The 19,138-nt window shown below is 31.8% G+C and overlaps 3 protein-coding genes across 5 annotated transcripts; 2 read left to right on the forward strand and 1 right to left on the reverse strand.

Annotated features, from left to right (window-relative positions):
• Window positions 1-37: 37 nt before the first annotated feature.
• On the forward strand, window positions 38-3,326 carry LOC107413489 (mitochondrial ATP-independent inner membrane protease subunit 1a-like). 2 transcript variants are annotated; one of them, XM_048476024.2, is made up of 5 exons: window positions 38-278; window positions 394-618; window positions 925-1,026; window positions 1,963-2,026; window positions 2,815-3,326. In XM_048476024.2, the coding sequence occupies exons 1-4, from the start codon at window positions 114-116 to the stop codon at window positions 2,023-2,025; spliced, it is 555 nt and encodes a 184-aa protein (XP_048331981.1). In that variant the 5' UTR covers window positions 38-113; the 3' UTR covers window position 2,026; window positions 2,815-3,326. The 2 variants fall into 2 exon arrangements, with proteins under 2 accessions (XP_048331981.1, XP_015876933.1); XM_016021447.4 differs by having other exon boundaries at window positions 39-278; window positions 916-1,026.
• Window positions 3,327-3,909: 583 nt separating this feature from the next.
• Window positions 3,910-13,038, reverse strand: LOC107413444 (tobamovirus multiplication protein 1). Of its 2 annotated transcripts, XM_016021398.4 has the most exons (13): window positions 12,684-13,038; window positions 11,768-11,818; window positions 10,668-10,701; window positions 9,747-9,833; window positions 9,605-9,656; window positions 8,331-8,508; window positions 8,142-8,237; window positions 7,425-7,485; window positions 5,996-6,060; window positions 5,617-5,691; window positions 5,455-5,527; window positions 4,668-4,834; window positions 3,910-4,222 (listed from the first exon to the last, which is right to left on the reverse strand). In XM_016021398.4, the coding sequence occupies exons 1-13, from the start codon at window positions 12,786-12,788 to the stop codon at window positions 4,199-4,201; spliced, it is 1,068 nt and encodes a 355-aa protein (XP_015876884.2). In that variant the 5' UTR covers window positions 12,789-13,038; the 3' UTR covers window positions 3,910-4,198. The 2 variants fall into 2 exon arrangements, with proteins under 2 accessions (XP_015876884.2, XP_015876891.2); XM_016021405.4 differs by lacking the exon at window positions 8,142-8,237.
• Window positions 13,039-16,247: 3,209 nt separating this feature from the next.
• On the forward strand, window positions 16,248-16,981 carry LOC107413352 (agamous-like MADS-box protein AGL62). The gene has a single exon (XM_016021288.2). It carries the CDS (start codon window positions 16,248-16,250, stop codon window positions 16,947-16,949), a length of 702 nt encoding a protein of 233 aa, XP_015876774.2. The 3' UTR covers window positions 16,950-16,981.
• Window positions 16,982-19,138: the final 2,157 nt, after the last annotated feature.

A 19,138-nucleotide genomic window follows, 5' to 3' on the forward strand; every position in this document is an offset into this window, starting at 1 on the left:
GAACTACTCACAATCAAAGCAAAAAGACTAGCGAGTTGAGCTCCTCTGGTTACCTACAGGGACAACCATCAAAACTGAAAAACACACGGAAAGAGAGAGAGAGAGAGAGAGAGATGGGGCTGAGAAACCTGAGGCAAGTTGAGAGTAAAGCGAAGGAACTTCTGTTCGTGATGAAAGAAAAAAGCATAGTCCGAGAAGCATGGGATAAAACCCTTGGTCTAGCAAAGCTCTTATGCGGCCTCCACGTCACCAACGCTTACCTCTGCACTTTTGTTCTGGTGAGTTTGCTTTTTCTCTCCTCCACTCCATACTGTATCACAATTACGGTATTACCCTCCATCTTTTCTGCGAAATGACCAATGAGGACGATTGTCAATCATCCTATGTGTGCAGACCTACGGTCCCAGTATGCTCCCTACTCTGAGTCTCACCGGTGATTTGCTACTGGCCGAACGGATCTCCACCAGGTTCGGCATGGTGCGTCGAGGTGATATTGTTCTTGTACGCTCGCCAAAGGTCCCTACGAAAGTCGTCACCAAGCGCTTGATTGGCATGGAGGGCGACTCTGTTACGTACATTGTGGACCCTGAGAACAGTGATAGATGCGAAACCATTGTGGTATGCTTACTGTTCTTGTGTGTGTGTGTGTGTGTTATTCGTATTGGGTTTTTACAGATTATGTTTTCATTTGGGCCTCAATTGCGCAATATAATGTTTGTTTGTTGTGTTAAACTTCAGATAAAAGATTTTGTTTCTTTTTCTTATCTTTTTTTTTTTTTTTAATATATATTTTTTTCAAATCAGAACCATTTCAAGGAGTTTTAATGCAACTTTACCGAACGAAGTTGAAAATTTGATTTTCTTGTGTTGTATTTAGAGATTTTTATGTTGTTATTAATTCATCTTTTCTCTAAGGTTCCGAAGGGACATGTCTGGGTAGAAGGAGACAATATCTATGTTTCCAATGATTCGAGAAAATTTGGTCCTGTTCCTTATGGTCTCCTTCAAGGCAAAGTATTCTGGAGGGTGAGTTTACATTTTTTTTTTTCATAATTCCACACTGAAAAGAGCTAGAAAGGGTTTTAAATTATTCCTTTTAGCATATTTTTATTTTGGTGGTTGCTTCAAAGTTAATGGCAGTTGTCATGGATTCAGATAAACTATGCAAAGGGGATGTGTCTGGGTTGATATTCATCCGCACAACAGAACTAGAAAAGTAATTAGTTTGTAGTTGACATAGAAAAAGATAGCTTGGAGTTTTAAGGCTGGTGGGGTTGGTGGCTTCTTTTCAAACTGTACAAATTTGTATCTGATATTGAAATTCCAGTTCGAAAGAGTATTGAAAAGCAGGAACCATTAAGCTAGAAGTAAAGCTTCATAGATGTTCATTCAGACATGCCATAGATGTAATTTTCTGTTTCCTGCTAATTGCCTTGTTAAGAGTGGCCTACCATGATATATGTAGTTGCAGCTGCTAAGGTATATAAATTTTACTTTTCGATTTAGTAATTCAAGAGAATGAATCATAATAGTATAGGCTGTTTAGCAACTTTTTAGTTTCACCAATTTCCAGAGAAGATAAGATTTGTAAATGTAAAGCTTCTATTTGACTTCCCTGCTTTAGACAACATCATTTAAAAAGTCCTTAAGACCTTGGTGTTTAACCCCTCAGATATAGATAGGATATTGTGAGAATGATTGCGTGAGTTTTATAACAAGTATCAAACGCCTTGGTATTGTATTGCCTAAATGATAATATTCTGAAAGTCCTGATATCCAACATATTTTCCATATGATGCCGTAGGTAAGTATGACGGCCTTTGGCCTTATGAAGAAAATAGGTTCTGTGCTGGTCTCGCATTGATCAAATATTAAACCTTTACTTAAGTCTTGTAGTTCATGATGAAAAAACATGTATAACTCTCTGTTAGAATTTCTTATCTTTGCTCATTTTGTCAATAGATATGGCCACCCAAGGTTTTTGGACCACTTGAACAGAAGAAAGTGAAGGATGCAATGGCATAAGGTACCATTCAAATTGAGCTTGTATAAAGTTTGCTTTTGATTTGTAGTGGTGTAGTGCATGCTGTATTGTCCTAGACATGATATACATATGCTATACTTTCTCTATTCAAGAAACCCTATCTTTGGAGCTTTTCTTCTTAGGGAAGTAAACCTTTTTCTCAGTGATCATAGTCAAGAAAATTAAAGTAAGCTGGAATACAGAAAAAAATTTATGGGTGCAAGCTGGATTTCAGTTTTATTTGTTGTCTTTGTAACTGCCTTGCATACATACATACAAATATTCTTGATTCTTACTTCCAGTTTCTTTCTTAAAATATTGATAATCTTTTTACTACATGTTTACCAATTTGGTAAATAGAAAATTAAAATTTATTCTGTATTAGAAAGAAAAAGAAAGCATTTCCCTTTTTCTTATAATTGGTTTATTGAATTAGCGTGCATTACTGCAATAATCTTCCCCTTGGATATCACTTTCTGTTTTTTTTTTTTTTTAATTTTTTTTATTTATTTAAATTTAATATTCAAATCTCAAGTGCTTTTTGACGCACAAAAGAGCCATTTGTAAATGTAATGCTTTGTGTGATAGGTCTTGCAAGAAATAAATAAATAAAAAATAATTATAAAAAAAGGGTATGTTGCTACTTGAGATAAAGACTTGTATACATTAATACATTGTCGCTGTGTCAAAACCATATTTTAATTATGTCCACACATGCTTTGCATAAGATTGTTACTAGTTCTTGAGCAAGTGTATGTTATTAGAAATTAACTTCCTCTTCAATATTTTAGAAATTGCAGATTTCCTTTCAGTAGAAGAGGTCTTGAAGGTTTAGCGTAAACATTTAAGCTCTGATAATGGAAATTAGATCTTTAACAAATCCGATGTTTTGCTGATAACAAACAACCTGGGTGGGTAGACACAGCAAATCCTATGAACTCTGTGGCAAAACTCGTGAAGGTTGGGACGCTTTTGCCTGTGACTTAGGTGTTCTTAATGGGGAATTTTCTTATATAAAGCTTCAAAACAGATCATCCGAGTTTATAGCCCCTAGAGGTAATGATATTGGTGGTGTTATTGTTTTTGATCCTTCTTTCATATTGGGTGGGATTGAAATGGAAAATTAGTTTTCATGCATACCATCTTATAGACTTTGCAGATAAGCTTGTTAAGTATTTCTGACACAGGTTTTTGTGTCGCTTTGTTCCAATTCCTGGGAAAACAAAACTAGGGGTTCATACACAGAAATCATCGGTTATCTATATATATATATATATATATATATATATTTTTTTTTTTTTGGGACAAATCGATTATCTATATTGGTTACTGTGTTGTGAACTGCAAAAATGGCTTTCACTATAGTCATGCACTCAACTTTATAAATGATAAACTTGCTTGATGCCATTTCCATGAAATCTTTAGTGCAACATTTTCCTGGTTCATATAAACAAAGGTACTTTCTCCAACTTGCAAATTCATTTACCTATCGACGCCTTTGATTAATCTGGGGGCTGCGGTTGGCACTTAGCGCTTGGCAGCAAAAGAATTTTTTTTCTTTTCTTTTCTGATTTTACCCTTCTGTAAAAAATAAAAAAACTAATTAACATAGCACGTTATTAAAAATTAGAACATGTATATGGTATACAATTTAAAATTAGATTTCCAAAAGAAATATGTTACACATTTAAAGAAAAGAGAGGCAGAAATTGATTAAAATGGAGATGGGATCCATGAAATCATGATTACATTTTTGCGACTTTGAAAAACTAGTTTTAAAGGAAAGAACGATTTTGTGTTGACTTGTTGTCTAAAATGAAGAGCCACCTGAATCCTTGGAGAATTGGATGAAGCATATAATTATGAACATGTATATTAACACGTAATAGTCAACTTGAGCAGCAACCAAAATTTTATATCAGGAAAAGATAAAAAGAATTCCCTCATGTACGTCGTTTCTATTTACATGCCTAAAATGTCAAAAAACTATGGCATTGGCAACCTTGCGGCTCAACTCCAAGTGCCACTTTTCAGGATTGTTAATTTCCCCAAGCTCTTTTTATCTCATAATGTCAGCTTAACGAACTTTTCTCTGCCAAGGATTCTTCGTCGGTTCCCGTGGCACGCATAATAAATAAGGCAGAACAAACAACATTCTTTGCACATGAAACCAAGTCATATTGGACTTGCTCTTGATATCTGCGGTTCAAAGCTTTAGTTAGTATATCATCAAAAAATGAAAAAATGAATAAAAAATAAATAAATAAAATTTGTGCCCAATATTTTTTACTTTGTTAAATGTGATATATTTATAATTGGCGAGTTGAACTCCACAGAAACTGCTGTAACCAATAGGCAACAATACATCTAAAATACCTACTAATTCAGATTTAAAGATTTATCTTTTATGGATGGTAGACCACAGTTAGCATGCATGCATGCTGTCAATATTTGTTAACAACCATGACCCCCTTCCCTGGAGAAAATATATAGACTAGTATATCATTTATTTGAGGGTGGGGGAAGAATAGTAAAACTAAGAACCGCATTGGGAATTCCAAACCAGAAGGGCAGTGAGACAGGCAGGAGAAGATACCTTCAATTTTTAAGTAATGGATGATATAATGGATATAATAACACATACCTGATTACGCAAATTTGCCACGGAAGTCCAGTGCTGAGGATTTTGTATTGCAGATGTAGTGTCGCTCACAAAAGTTAATGTAGTTGATTCTTCCTGTACATTAGTTGTTGTTGAAGGTGGTCCTTCTCTCATGACCCATAATACAAAAGCTGAGGGAATGGATGTCCCTGAAAAAATAAAACAATGTAAAACTAATCATGAAGGTATATCAAGATATAAGTTTTCATAAAAATATTTATGAAATGGGAAATAACATTGCTGTTGCCCAAAAAAAGAAGAAAGAATATGTTATTGCATATGTTTGAATTTTCTACATAGAGAGGCAGGTTTCTATTGTCATCATCCACATTTTATATCTTTCTCTCCTAATAATGATATCAATGCAGTGTTAAATTGAAAAAAATGAGCTAACTACAATATTTATAATACATATAATTAGAAAAACCAAACAATCTCATTTGTTTTCCAGCCACAAGTTTAACACTCAAGTTCTTGCAAAGCACAAATATAAAACCTCCTGCAATGTGAAAGCACAAATTTAACTTACATATCATAAACAAGCTGACTACAGACTTACAAATCATATCTACAGAGCTGGCAAAAAATGCAACCATAACATAGAGGAGATACGACTCAACCACATAATTAATTCACAGTAGGGCTTCTCCACCAAAATTTTAGAGCAATTAGATTCCCATTATGGACATAGAAAAAAGTACCAATACAAAAGCTCAGGTCATCATTATGTGACTTTATGAATCTAAAGGAATGGGTCAAAAATTCATACCTACAAAATAATACAAAATCAGTAAAAGAGACGTAAAAACATCATTTACACGTTGATGCCAGTGATATAGCATCTGCGACAAAATAAAACATACTTATGAATATACAGTCAAAATTACAAAAATAAGTAAATAAATAAATTAGATGGGCAGAAAGTACATACAGGAATGTTAGTCAAAAGAGCAACAAAAGCACTTGAAGTAAAACAGACAACAGAAACAACAGCTAAACCTGCAACCTGCAAACAACAAAATAATTCCACTCACTATAAACCCAACAATAAAAATATATGGGTTCATAACAATCACCAATGTGAGTGTGTGTGTGAAGGCAAATGCACACTGACACACTTGTGCACATATATGCACATGCATGTGCATACACACACTCATGCAGACACGCATATCTATATGTAATCATACAGATACATGTCTGCTCCCTGAGTATGTCTGGCATTACAATGCAGTCAATCAAAGTATGTAGGGCATCAGACGTGGCACAATAGCAAAAGTAATGTCATATATAAGTGAATGACCTAATACCTTCCACAGCTCAGAAGATGCTCTTTCAGATCTAACTCTACTCATTTTCAGGCACAAGTTAAGTCCTGAACATCAAAGCCAAATAATAAAATATCTTAAGAGTATAAATTATAGAAAATAAAAGGCAAAACGGAAAGCAGGCAATTATGTGCATTAAACTGGATATATTGCCAATGTCTAATCTCTATGAGGCACTCGCATTAAATTTGTAGGGATGGCAATACAATACATTTAATCCACATGAATGATAGTATGACAGTGACACTCTGCAATTGGATTCTCATAAGGAATGATGGGGAAAAAACATACTAACAACAACAACTTTAAAAGCCAAGTAGATGGCTTGAGTAAAAGTAACAGTAATGTCCACCATCATTTAAAGGAACAAATTTCTGGTACTCTCAAGAGTATTATAGATTTTTTCCTGCTCAAGAAGCCTGCTTTTAGACAATGCAATTTATAATGCATATTGACCAAGTACAGTAGGAGTGAAAATCTTTCACATTCCAAATAAAGCCGACATAAGAATTGGAATGAACCAGATTGAAACTGAACTGGCTCCAAATATTTGGAGCAACATTGTCTACAAATTTTGATAAGGTATCCTTTCCCAATATCATGTTCAGTGCAACATCAACTGAAACTAGAGGCGACAGTGTTTTTCAGCAAAGATCCATATGGAAAATAAGAAATTGACAATACAAAAACCATAACTTGTAAGGGTATACTATTCAATTTCATCATATCTTTCCTAAACAGCTTTTTTTTCCTTAATGGGATAGAAGACAATCTGTAATGGTAGGTAGAAAATTTAATTTTGACCTCAAATAACTGACATATTTGCTGAAAGATTAGTATATTTTTATTACAAGATTAAAGGGATAAGGAAATCTAGAATTCATTTTTACTGAAACCTAGGAGAAAAGGATTTAAGCTTCAGTTTCTAACTAGGAAATTGGTAATACATCATTTTAGAAGTCACTTAATGATCTCAATTGACATGAGTGTAACAAAGACGAGCATGGTACATAAAATTCCATAAATGAAATTTCAACAGAGTTTTTTGTAACTATGGTGTTTCAATTATCATTTTCAGCTATTAGAAAATGTTCTTATTCATATGCAAAATGCACTCATAGGTACAAAGAATATTGTTTGAACCATGAAGATATTCAAAATCCCATGGTGATTTGGCATTTACCATTCTCTTGAGAATAATCTACTAGCATTTTTTAACTCATAAGAAGTCAGAAGTATTTTGACAACTTTGTCAGTACTGATGCCATATACAAAACAAAACCTAGAAAGTGAAGAAGTTATACCCAAACAAATGGTATTAAAAATAAACACAAAAATTTAAAAAAAAAAAAAAATTATGAAGAGTTACTAAAAACTCAAAGTAGAACATTTTGAAATGATTGTTGCTCACCATAACATGCTAATGCTCCACCTAATAAAAGCATTGCTATGGCAAAAAGATCTACATATACCTGCATGATGACAAGCATTATGTCATGGTTGTACTATACGTTATAAATGAAAAAACAGCAAGCTTATCTAACTTCACTTCATTGCCGCTATAATCGTGAGTATCACCAAGTTACTGCACTAACACTTGCTTACAACAAAGTTGTCAAGTCAATACAATATTTGCTACTAGAAAACAAACAATTCAGGCAACAAAATCTTGTTTATATTCTTACTAAACCATGGTGAAATGTCCTTGGTTTTATCCTTATCCCAAGATGCCATAGGATACAAATATGTAGTTACCAAGTTATCCATTTCAAGCTAACAACTCTAAATAAGGTGGAAACCTCATCCGTCTCTCTGTCAAATTTTCCCAAACAATGTTCATTTGCAACATACACATCGGTAGGTGGAAGTTTTAATTTATTTTCAACATATTCCTTGTCTCTACCAAAATTGCAGATGTCTAAAAAAAAGAGCAAAACTGAACTTCAAAAAGAAATATTTCCTATATTTACAGTGCTTATGTCCGCTGATAGGCTATGTCTGTCACGAAACAATGGCCAAGGACCGTAAACAGTTATTTTAGAATTAAAATTCATCGATGAGCTATGTAATTGGATCCCATGAAAACATGAATGAGAGAAGACAAAAAGTATATTCGATGTGTCCATACCCGAGCCACCACTGCAGAATCAATGGGATTTTTTCCCATGCCAATCCAAATTATCACAGCACATGCCATCATTATAACAAAGACTAGAACAGTGACCTGATAAATAAACATGAATAGTTGCAATTTGAAACAATTAATCAGCACAAAGATGTATCATATTAAATACTAAAGTGTGATATTGGATTGTACCAAAACCACAATTCTTTGGCGGCTTCCAACATGGACCAGCCGGAAAGGCAAACACCTTCTATGATTATCTGTGTTTGATGAACTTGGTTCATTAAATGTCTTTTCCAACAAAGATTCGTGAAAGCTGCTCTCTTCATACTCCTCATCTTCATCATCTGCCTGATGGCAGAGGTCAACCCTGTAGGTATTTTATATATATATACATGCGTAAAACAATAAAAACACCAAATTTAGCTTAAAAGAAACTATGTTATTATATAAAACAGAAAATTAATCAACAAGAAAATTCTTCTTTTATATATAATTTGAACTTTATTAAGAATCTCCCAAGATGACGCATATAAAACTTGTTACATGGTATATCTTGATTCATACAACAATTATACTTTTAGAACCTTATTTCCAAATCACTTGTACAAATTATGAAGGCATCAAGGCATTACTAATCAACCAAACCTAAAATTCAAGTAGAATGCCCTGAGTATCATAAAGGGTGTGCACTCTGATTGTTCTATAAATTATTGGAGAAAACATTGATAGATGAAAATAATCAGTCCTAGATGTGCTGCTTTGGGAACATTAATACATTAATCAATATCTTAAAGGTGTTTAAGATAATACCAACAGCATATGATCATGGAATGAAATAGATAATACTTTTATGAAAGTTGGTATAGGATATGAAAAACTACAAAGATCATGCAAAAGTATTGATAACTGAGATATTTTCAGCAATCATTACATGTTTACAGAAAAAGCAGACTGTATCTGTAAAGAATTCAACAGAAACCCGAGCCTAAGATCAGAAAATCAGCTAACCACACCATGAATAGAAAAGAAACATGCATTCAGAATGAGAGTGAAACAAAAGCTTTCCATCATATCATAATCCATGTTAAATCCCATAATATTTGTTCATACAGCACCACCTCATCCAAAGCATATTTATTTTACCACATAATTTGAAACCTCTACAATCTTAAATGGAGATATAAATCCACTTCGAGGACCTTCAGATGATGGGCAGTCCAACTAGCACACAGCTGCCATCCAAAATTTACATAACAAAGACACCCAAATTGTTGCTAATTCCATTTTTTTGTTTTTTTTCAATAACACTTGCAGGCAAAAGATTTATTTGAAACTTAAAAATAGAATATGTGGTATTGCATTCATGATTTAAGAAAGGGATCCAAAGGTATGTTACTTTCTCCATTCAAATGACATCTCAGAGCAAATTAGGAACATCTATACTACAATCAAAAAAGACATACCAGAATGATAAAAGTAGGAGAAACGCTGCAAAAAAGAGAATTTTTGGGAAAGCTGCAAAGCAAAATTTCAGTATTCAAACACCCCACCCAAGCACTTAAAGAAAAATAAATTGTTCTCATCAATATGAGACAGGAAGCATACCCATGAAAACAAAACCACAGGAATGAGACCAACATTGCCACCCATTGCAAGCAGCAATAAGGGTTATTACAAAATAAAACAAGTAACCTGCAGCCATAGACATCAAATACACTAATTTAGTTTGATCAGACATGTCTTTAACATGCCCATCAATGTCATAAATCAATGCAGAAATTTGCAGAATGACCAATTGTTATATGTAGTATTCTTTTCATGTATAAATAATTGATGAAGATAGAAGCTTTGAGTCAGGGTGTTCCAATATATTTTGAGATTAAACTTGGTCATAATAACTCATTATCATATGCATTCACATACACAAGTCAATTGAGACTTATAAATACAAACTAAAGAAATTACAAAGGCACAGGTCATTGCAATTCAAACCTAGGAACAAACAACAAACTTGATATGATACCAATTATCCTAATTCCTAAATGCTTAAGCTTCTGAGAAACAGACCCAACATTATACGCATCAAAACTTAATTCCTGAACCTAACCAATGTGAGTTTCTACTCTTTCTCAAAATTTGAGATTTCTTTTTTAAAATTTTCACTGGAACCTACTGCATTGGAATTGTTACTTATTTATTGATCACTCATCCTTGAGAAAAATTAAATTAAATTAAATTGAGTAAATTATATATTTTAGACCATCATTTCACGATTTCCACTGTTAACTAATATGGTAATGGTATAATATGTTAAACTACAACATTATCTTTCTTTAAAACCTTTCTTGAATTGCAATTTCCAACTATTCTTCCAAGATACTGGAGAACAACTACATGATATGCAGCAAGAAAAACCAGTAAAAAGGGTCCAACTAGAGAATGACAAAATTCTCACAATAATATCAACATTAGAAACAAGTATTTCTAAGAGAGTAAATCAAAGGGCCACCAGTTTCAATTACATACCCAAATTGGAAGACCCAATCATAAGATGAAACACCTGCAGTTCAACATTTATGTGTAAATACTCATTTTGTTTATTGGATTTAGTATATAATAAAATTATCAATAAGTAAACATAGACATACAAATTTAGATTATAGAAATCTACATTAAAAGTTGTAGTTGGTACAAATACAGATACAAACAGCATAAGATAATTAGACACTTAAGAGTATCCCCAAGGGACTCTTTAAAGTAAAAGAGGATATTCTCTATAATATAGAGTATCTTCTGAGATAACTAGTAAAATTTGAAAATGCTCTCCAACAAAACTTCTATTATTGCTCTTTATTTTTATTTTTTTTCTATAAACATTTATTGTTTTACTTGTAGCCCCCCTATTTTATATGAGTTATCTACCTCTTAAATGTTATAATAGTGGCATAGAAACATGTGCTACATTCAATTAAATTTATATAATATTGAAATAAAGAGTGGTTTTGGCTCTCTACATTTGGAGAGCCAAACCAATTCTTTATATCAAAAAGTCAAAATAAAGAGTCCATTGGAGCTCTTTTTCAAAAGTTATCTCTTTAAAATAAAGAGCAGAGCACATTTAAAGAGTCCCTTAGGGATGCTCTAATATGGTTAATTATCATATAAAAGGGTGAGTTTATGTGTGGATTAGAAAGATTTCAAGTCATTATAATAAACAGGTATAAAGGTTATTGAGCTATATCGAACTTAAAGTATAGCATTCTAACATGCACATATACTACTTGTCATGATTACCCATCAATCGATCTACTAAGAAAATGTTTTATTTTCTTTTTCTGCTATGAGAACAAGCTTTGCAACCATTAAGGTTATAAGGCAACAATTTCAAGCAGCTAAAATCACTAACCAAATTCCATAAGATAATTTCACCAGATGCCTACATGAGAACATGCTCAATAGGGCAATATAAAGGCCAAGTTATCCAGTTCAACCAGTTGGTCCAGAGCAAAATTAGTACACTAACTTAGCTAGAAACATATATTTCTCCTAATATATATACCTGAAAACACCCAAAAGTGCATAGTTTGAACACAAAAGTAATATCACGATGCAAACATAAGACTTACTTTTTGGCGAGTCCAACCAAGCTGTAAATTCCTTGTGTGGATCCTCATCAGCTGTAAAAATGGGGGGGGAGGGGGGAAAAAAAAGAACAAAAAACAAAAACAAAACAGATTTAAATAGAAAAGTACATCAAATAGCATAATTAGCATCTGCAATTAACTTAATTTCCTCAATTTTCTAGCTGGTATCTCACAAAATGTGCACGAACCAAAAGGCAGCATCTCAAATAGTAGGTTATGGCGAAATCGATTTAAAAATGCATATTTTAAACATTAGAATGTATAGCAATTGTCTCAAAGTCTCAAAGGCATGAGTGAAGCCCAAAAACCTAGCTGTTCTTGAAACCAAGAATTACAGTAGACCACGAACTACTAAGATGATTTCGACGACCCAATTGAAAATTTAAGATAGTACAGTTACAGTTACAAATGTATCGTAACCGCAGCATTTGTATGTTTATCTTGTATTGACTCTACTAACTAAGCTTCCGTTATCCTGTTATATCACAGACCCAATGTATAAAGAAATGGCATATCCTTTCATTCACTTCCCTCAGTTAGATGATAATAATGGAACTTTAAGGTAAAATCTTATCCATTCCAAAAATCTCAACTTTAACTAAATGCAAAAGAACCCAATACCATTCCACTACGATTATCAAAACCAAATGAAAGAAAACTATAACCCAGAATCACAATTACTCATATAAACACAGTTCCATCTCCAATTCTTCAGCCATTTAAAACCACAGAAAAACCCATCCCATTTGTCAAATTCTACCCTTGTGAACACTTTGCAAATCCAAATACTTAAATCTAAAATGCCCACGAAACAAAGCGAGAAGAAACTCAACCCAAACCCAAAATTCCAAAAAAAAAATTAATCAAATAAATAAAAATAGACAATGCAATAACAAACCTGAGAAAATGCAAGAACAGCAAGAACGCCGTCAACAAAAGCGAGACCCACATTCACGCCAACTAAGACCATAGGTAAGCAAGACCCTTCTCTCAATCCAAACATTCTCTCTCTTTGTTCTTCTTTCTTCTCTCTCTAACACACACTATCTCTTTCTAAAAATGGAAGAGAGCGTGAGTTATCAGTGGCTTTGGTTCGAAACTGAGAAGATTAAGCACTGAGAGTGAAACCCAGATGTCGGTATCTTTCATGGCAGATCCGCGTTGCTTGATTTTTTTGGCTCACTGTCTACGAATTTGCGCAGACAGAGATAGAGAGAGAGAAGTGAAAAATCTTGTGGCTTTTAGCTGATGCCAATAATATTTGGTGGACAAAATATTCAGGTAAATAATTGAAAGTGAAGAGGGTATAACCGTAATTGTAAGAGACAACTGTGGAAAAAATGGAAAAAAGATTCGGTATTTTGTCTGGAGGTGGCACGCGGGTGGTTTTCAAGCGTTGAGAAGTTTTTTTGAGATTCCACTGATCCCCTTTTTGACCCAACCCCCTTTGACCTTTTTGCATCCCTCTAATTATCTTTTTTACAACTTTTTCACTTTTTTTTTTCTTTTTTTTTTTTCCCCCTTTCTTTTTTCCTTTTGTGGTTGGGATCCTATTTCTTGCAATTTATTGATTTTGGTTCTACATTTAATGAGAACATAAATAATTTTGAACCTTTTTATTTTCTTATGCTCATACTAAGTTTGTAGCTTTCACCATATAATTTTGAAAATTGTTGTCAATTAATATTTCTCATTTCAATTAACGAATGAGATTTAGATTGAATATTAAGTTTTAATTTCAGATTACTCCATTCAAATCTATTCATCTCTTAGGTCATTTTTAGAAAAGAATCCAAAATTTGAGGAAAATTGATTCAATATTAGTATGGAAATGTATGAATCATTTATAGTATTTTGTTAGTTTTAATATAATCAGGGCTTTCAAATAATTATATCAATTTGTATTTTAAAAATTAAGTTAAAATTGCCTTTAACAAAATATATAAAACTATTTTCTTATAGATTTTAAAATGACACTTTTATCAAGCACATTCTATACTATTTTTCAATATTGTGAAATTTAGTTTCCTCTTATCCATAATTTTTTTCCTTTTAAAAATCATCCAAATAAAAAAATATATACTTTTTTAGAAATTTGAGATTCTTATAAATTTTAACATTTCTCACAAAGGCCTTACATCTTATATATAATATAGAAACAAATAGGGTATCACTTAATTTGCATAATAATTTACCAAAAAAAAAAACTTAATTTGCATAATATATATATATATATATACACGCACACATACAGTAAGAAAAAAAAAAAAAAAAAACTAGCCTTCTGAGAGTATTACCTACTCTTTTGTCCAAGTTGTGTAAATTGATCTCTCTAAATTTATGGTAATGAGTAGAATATATAATCTGGTTGTTAATTTTAGTAATATTGAAGGAATCAAAGAAAAAACAATCCAAGATAATTGGCTATCAGTGATTTGTGACTTAAGTAGTAGTAGCCCTATATGATAAATATTTGTATATAATAAGCCATGTAAGGCATCGTTACTGTCATGAATTTAAAATAACAAAGTTTGTCACATGAATTTAATCGACAAAGTTGACTTGATTGTGATGCGAAGTCAGTCAATCATCCATTTTGTTTTTTATTCTTTGGTGTTATCCAGACTGTTCATTCGTTTAGTTGCAATTATTATAATAAAAGCCTTAATGTGTATTATGTGTATCTCCCACAGGAAAAGGCAAAATGTCTGTGTTGTATTTTTCTTCTTCATGCAAATGGAAACAATAAACTGTACAAAAATGAAATTCCTTCTTTTTTAAATAAATAAATGATAACATTATTTGTTATGATTTGTTAATTTTATATACATATATTACCATTTTATATTTTACTTTCTTTTTTTCTATGGTAGACATAATCACATTTCAACTTCTGATTCTATATTCTATGAAAAAAACATTTTTTAAAAGTTTGACAAACGACTGCATATATTTTAGTTAAATATAAGACATGGCAAATTAGCTTTTGGATTTGTAAAGAAAATACATTGCCTTAATGTGTTATGGTGGATTAACATTTGCACTTAGATTTGTGTGTTGTATTTTATGTGACTTGTAATCCTTAGCATAAGTATAACTAATTTTTTCCTATAAATTGTGATTCCAACTTGTAAAGAAATAAATGGTGGATTCACAATTGGACTTGTAAAGAGTTGATTGGATGAACATTTTAAATTTTGAATTTAAGTGATTGTGTTCTGAATAGAAGGTCATTTCTAAATTTGTAATTAAAAAAAAAAATTGAACTTTGACTACCATTCCATTCATTTTCCAACTTTTATATATTTTGGTTGTTTGATCGATCAAAATCCAATATATCACACAAAACTAACCCGGGCAATTCGCAAACAATTGTTATGATCCTTATGACAACTTAATTTAGAAATGTTTCTCTATTAGTGAATGTCATAATGTATTTGATATGGTTAATATATGCTTTTTAAAAATTGTAAAATCAAGGTTAAAAACATAAATTAATTAATATATATATATATATATATCATTATACAATAATAATTATTTCTTAATACCAAACGCAAAATGTACTCAATTATATTAAAACTCGTGTTTATAATTTTTTTTTCTTTCTTTTTTTCTTTTTAAAAGGATTGAATTTTTCTCTTGAATAAATTAAAAGATGCATCCTCTTGCCCCAAAGGAAAAGTAAACATGTAATAAAATAATATTAAAAAAAAAAAAGGAAATTGGGACCACCAACTACTTTCTTATTGGATAAACTCAAATTTAATTTTTTGGCTTGTCTTTGGTATGTGTTTAATTTTTGATTCTTTAATATTTGTGGTGACACGCATACTAATATGTTAATTAATGTCTTTCCAAACTGCAAGATATTAATAAAAAATGCACTAATAGTTCAACCAATATGGTAATAGCACGCAGAAATCACGTAAAAAACATCCATGATCAACGTTAACTTCCATAATCGACTGATTAACTAATAACTAGGACGCCTAATTATAGACGAAGTTAATTTTATTAGGTGAATAAATCTAAATTTAATACCTAACAAGATTAAAGATGATTAATATGTGAGGTGCAAAAATTAAGGTGCATCTTATATTTTCATGACTAGCAAACACATAAATAGAATTTGCAGAGTAGTAAAACATTGGAAACATAATTAATATGTGGTACTTAAAATGCCAACCAAAACAAATTTTTATTCTTAAACATTAAACAAAATGCAAATTAAAGACACCATGACAACTTAACAAATATTAATGGTATAGCTTGCTACATTTAATACCCAGATTCTCCTCTTCTATACATAAGCAATACAAGGCATAGCACAAAAACATGCAAACAAAACAAAAAGAGCAGACAGCAATATATATATATATATATATATATATGTATATATATATATAATGATATACATTGCATATAGTCTCAGTTTCTTATATTGAAAAGCTTTTTAGCTATGGACGGAGGAAAACAGACTAGAGGTAGGCAAAAAATTGAGATGAAACTCATTGAGAATGAGGAAGATCGTCTCATCACTTTCTCCAAACGCAGATCTGGAATTTACAAAAAAGCCAGTGAATTGGCAACACTATGTGGGGCAGATGTTGGTGTAGTAGTATTCTCCCCATCAGGTAAGCCCTTCTCCTTTGCCAACCCTTCCATGGAATACATAACCAACCGGTTTTTCAATCGAAACCCGCTTCAAGACACCAATGAAACTCACCATCTGATGGAGACTCACCGCCGTGATAGAGTGGAGGAACTGAACAAGAAGTACAACCAGCTTCAAACCCAACTTGAAGCTGAGAAAGCAAAAGGTAAGGAGCTTAGGAGGTTGTCAAAGGCCAAGGATAAAGATGAGAAAGGATGGTGGGAAGCTCCGGTCGACGAGCTCGACATATATGGTTTGAAACAATTGAATAAATCCCTGGCTGAGCTCCATCTTGATCTGACCACTCACATTTCACAGAGGAAAAGCACTACCTTTGGTGCTTCATCTTCTATTGCTAATCATCATCATCATCATCGTGGAGGAGCTCTTGTTGGTTCTGATGGAGGGACTAATGACGACCAAGGATGTTTGAACCCCGGACCGTTTCCTAATGATGCAACTGGGACTGATAATCTTTCTGCAAACTTTTGGGATTATAATAATTAACAAGCTAGCTAGCCGGCTAGTATCAATGGCAATGGACGGGGGTTGAGACATCTCGCTAAATAAAACCCTCATAACCTTAATGTGTGGATTATTCTATGAATTATGAAGTTATTAATGAATAAATTAGAGTTTTATCGATGATTCTTAGTATTGTTGTTGATTATAAGATTTAATTTTTTTTTCAAATGTTGTGATTTTTTTTTCCCCCTAACTTTGACACACACACACACACACACACACATATATATATATATGGGCAGTGATTCAATAAATTGAGTGGATGTTAAAAAAAAAAAGTTTTAATTATGCCCGAATTTATAGTTTTTCATCACTTGTCTTTACACTAATTTTCCATCAGTATGCTAATAATTTTAATTTATTTTTAATTATTAAGATTTATTTTTATACTTCGATGATGAATAATGAGAAACCTGCTAGTGTTCTTATACTGAATTTCTTTTTTTTCTAATTGGATAATTCTACATTCATCAAATTTATAAAACCAAAATTTTAATTCTTAATGAGTTATCATTATTTCATTAGGTTTTACCTCCCATAATAATATGACACTATTAATTTACATCTCATAATAAATAACCATGTAACATACTATATTATTTTATTTATAATTTTGGTGAAATTTTTTACGTCCGTAGCATTATTGTTTCTAATTTGCTTTTATGGGTAAGATTGTTAATTTGGATTTGTAGACCCAATTAAACTGTCACTATGCCAAATTATTTCTGGTTTTTTTTTTTAAGTTATTTCTGGTTTTCCTACCACGTTAGAAAATTTACTTGAATATTAATCAATAGCTGTATAATAATTTGAACAAAAAGAGTTTCAATCATTTAAATAAATATACAAACAGTCTAGAAAAAAAAATAATAATAAGGTATCCAATCTCCTGGTGTTAATTTGTGAGGTTATGCAAGTTCTGTCACTTTCTAACATGTCCAAGAAAGTAAATGACCCTAAAGATGGTGTAGATATTTTCAAACCATTTTTTATGAGTTTCGCTAGCAATTAATTAAGTAGCAATTTATTATGTCTATGCTCAATTCAAATTAAAGTTAACATGCAAAGTTAATTATGACAGAGATGACATAACAAATAATAAAATAAATATTTTTTCTTCTTCTTTGTTTCTTTTTTATTCTTTTCAGGGTCATGTATATTTACGTTCATGACTATTTTAAAATTTGAATTGTCTTGCACAAAATTTATTAAAATAAAAGAATTGAGAAGATGATATTGAAAATAAAAATTTCTACCTAACAAATTATGGTCATGAGACATTATTTGTGTTGTGAGTTTTAAAAATGACAAAGGATCATCCATAAGAGAAACCATCAATTAGAAAAATTAAAAATATTTATTTTATTCTTATTAATATACCAAATTAAAAAAAAAAAAAAGGTTCATCAAATATTTATAATCTTTTCTTTATATTTTATTCCAAAATTTTGTGCTTAAAAAGAATCTAAAAAAATCATTTGTAAATTAATATATATGTATATATATATATATATGGACATAACTAATTATTAATTATGCATCACACAATCTTGATGTGATGTATAATTTAGCATAAACCGTCACGTCAAAGTTGGTGTAATATTATCTATAAATGCTGAAAGAATTAAAAACTTGGAATCTTATGCTAGATACAGATTTACAAATCAACCTGGCAAAATGCTTAATGCGTACGGGCAAAAGACAGAAGCAAAATCACTTTTTGAATCTGCCCACTGAATTAAATCAACAGAGAAATGGTGAAAATATCTCACACCCCTCAACAGCAGCCATCTACGTGTCTCTGGAAAAGGGTGAGCTTTCTACTGATAGTGTTGTGGGATTCGAATGGATACCCTGATCATGTATCTTACTGAATCTCGGATTCAATGTTGAATTATAAAGGTGTATCTCACTCAAAACATTTTGACTATGGAGAAAAATCCAGTTTTAGTTGCAACAATCAGATTGGACAAGAAAGAACTTAAAGAGGTTGAAAAGAAGACGAATGAATTAAAAGAACTATTTTATGAATCTTATAAAAAAGGAGCTAATTATGGAACCTACAAATATGGTTTCATTGTAACACCCCGTTTCAAATCGCACCGGAATCCGTGCACGTTGACCGAGGTTGACCGTTGACCGAAAGGGTCAAAAGTTGACTTTTTGACTCG

This window comes from Ziziphus jujuba, chromosome 1, assembly GCF_031755915.1.
Source record: "Ziziphus jujuba cultivar Dongzao chromosome 1, ASM3175591v1".
Classification (NCBI taxonomy): domain Eukaryota; kingdom Viridiplantae; phylum Streptophyta; class Magnoliopsida; order Rosales; family Rhamnaceae; genus Ziziphus; species Ziziphus jujuba.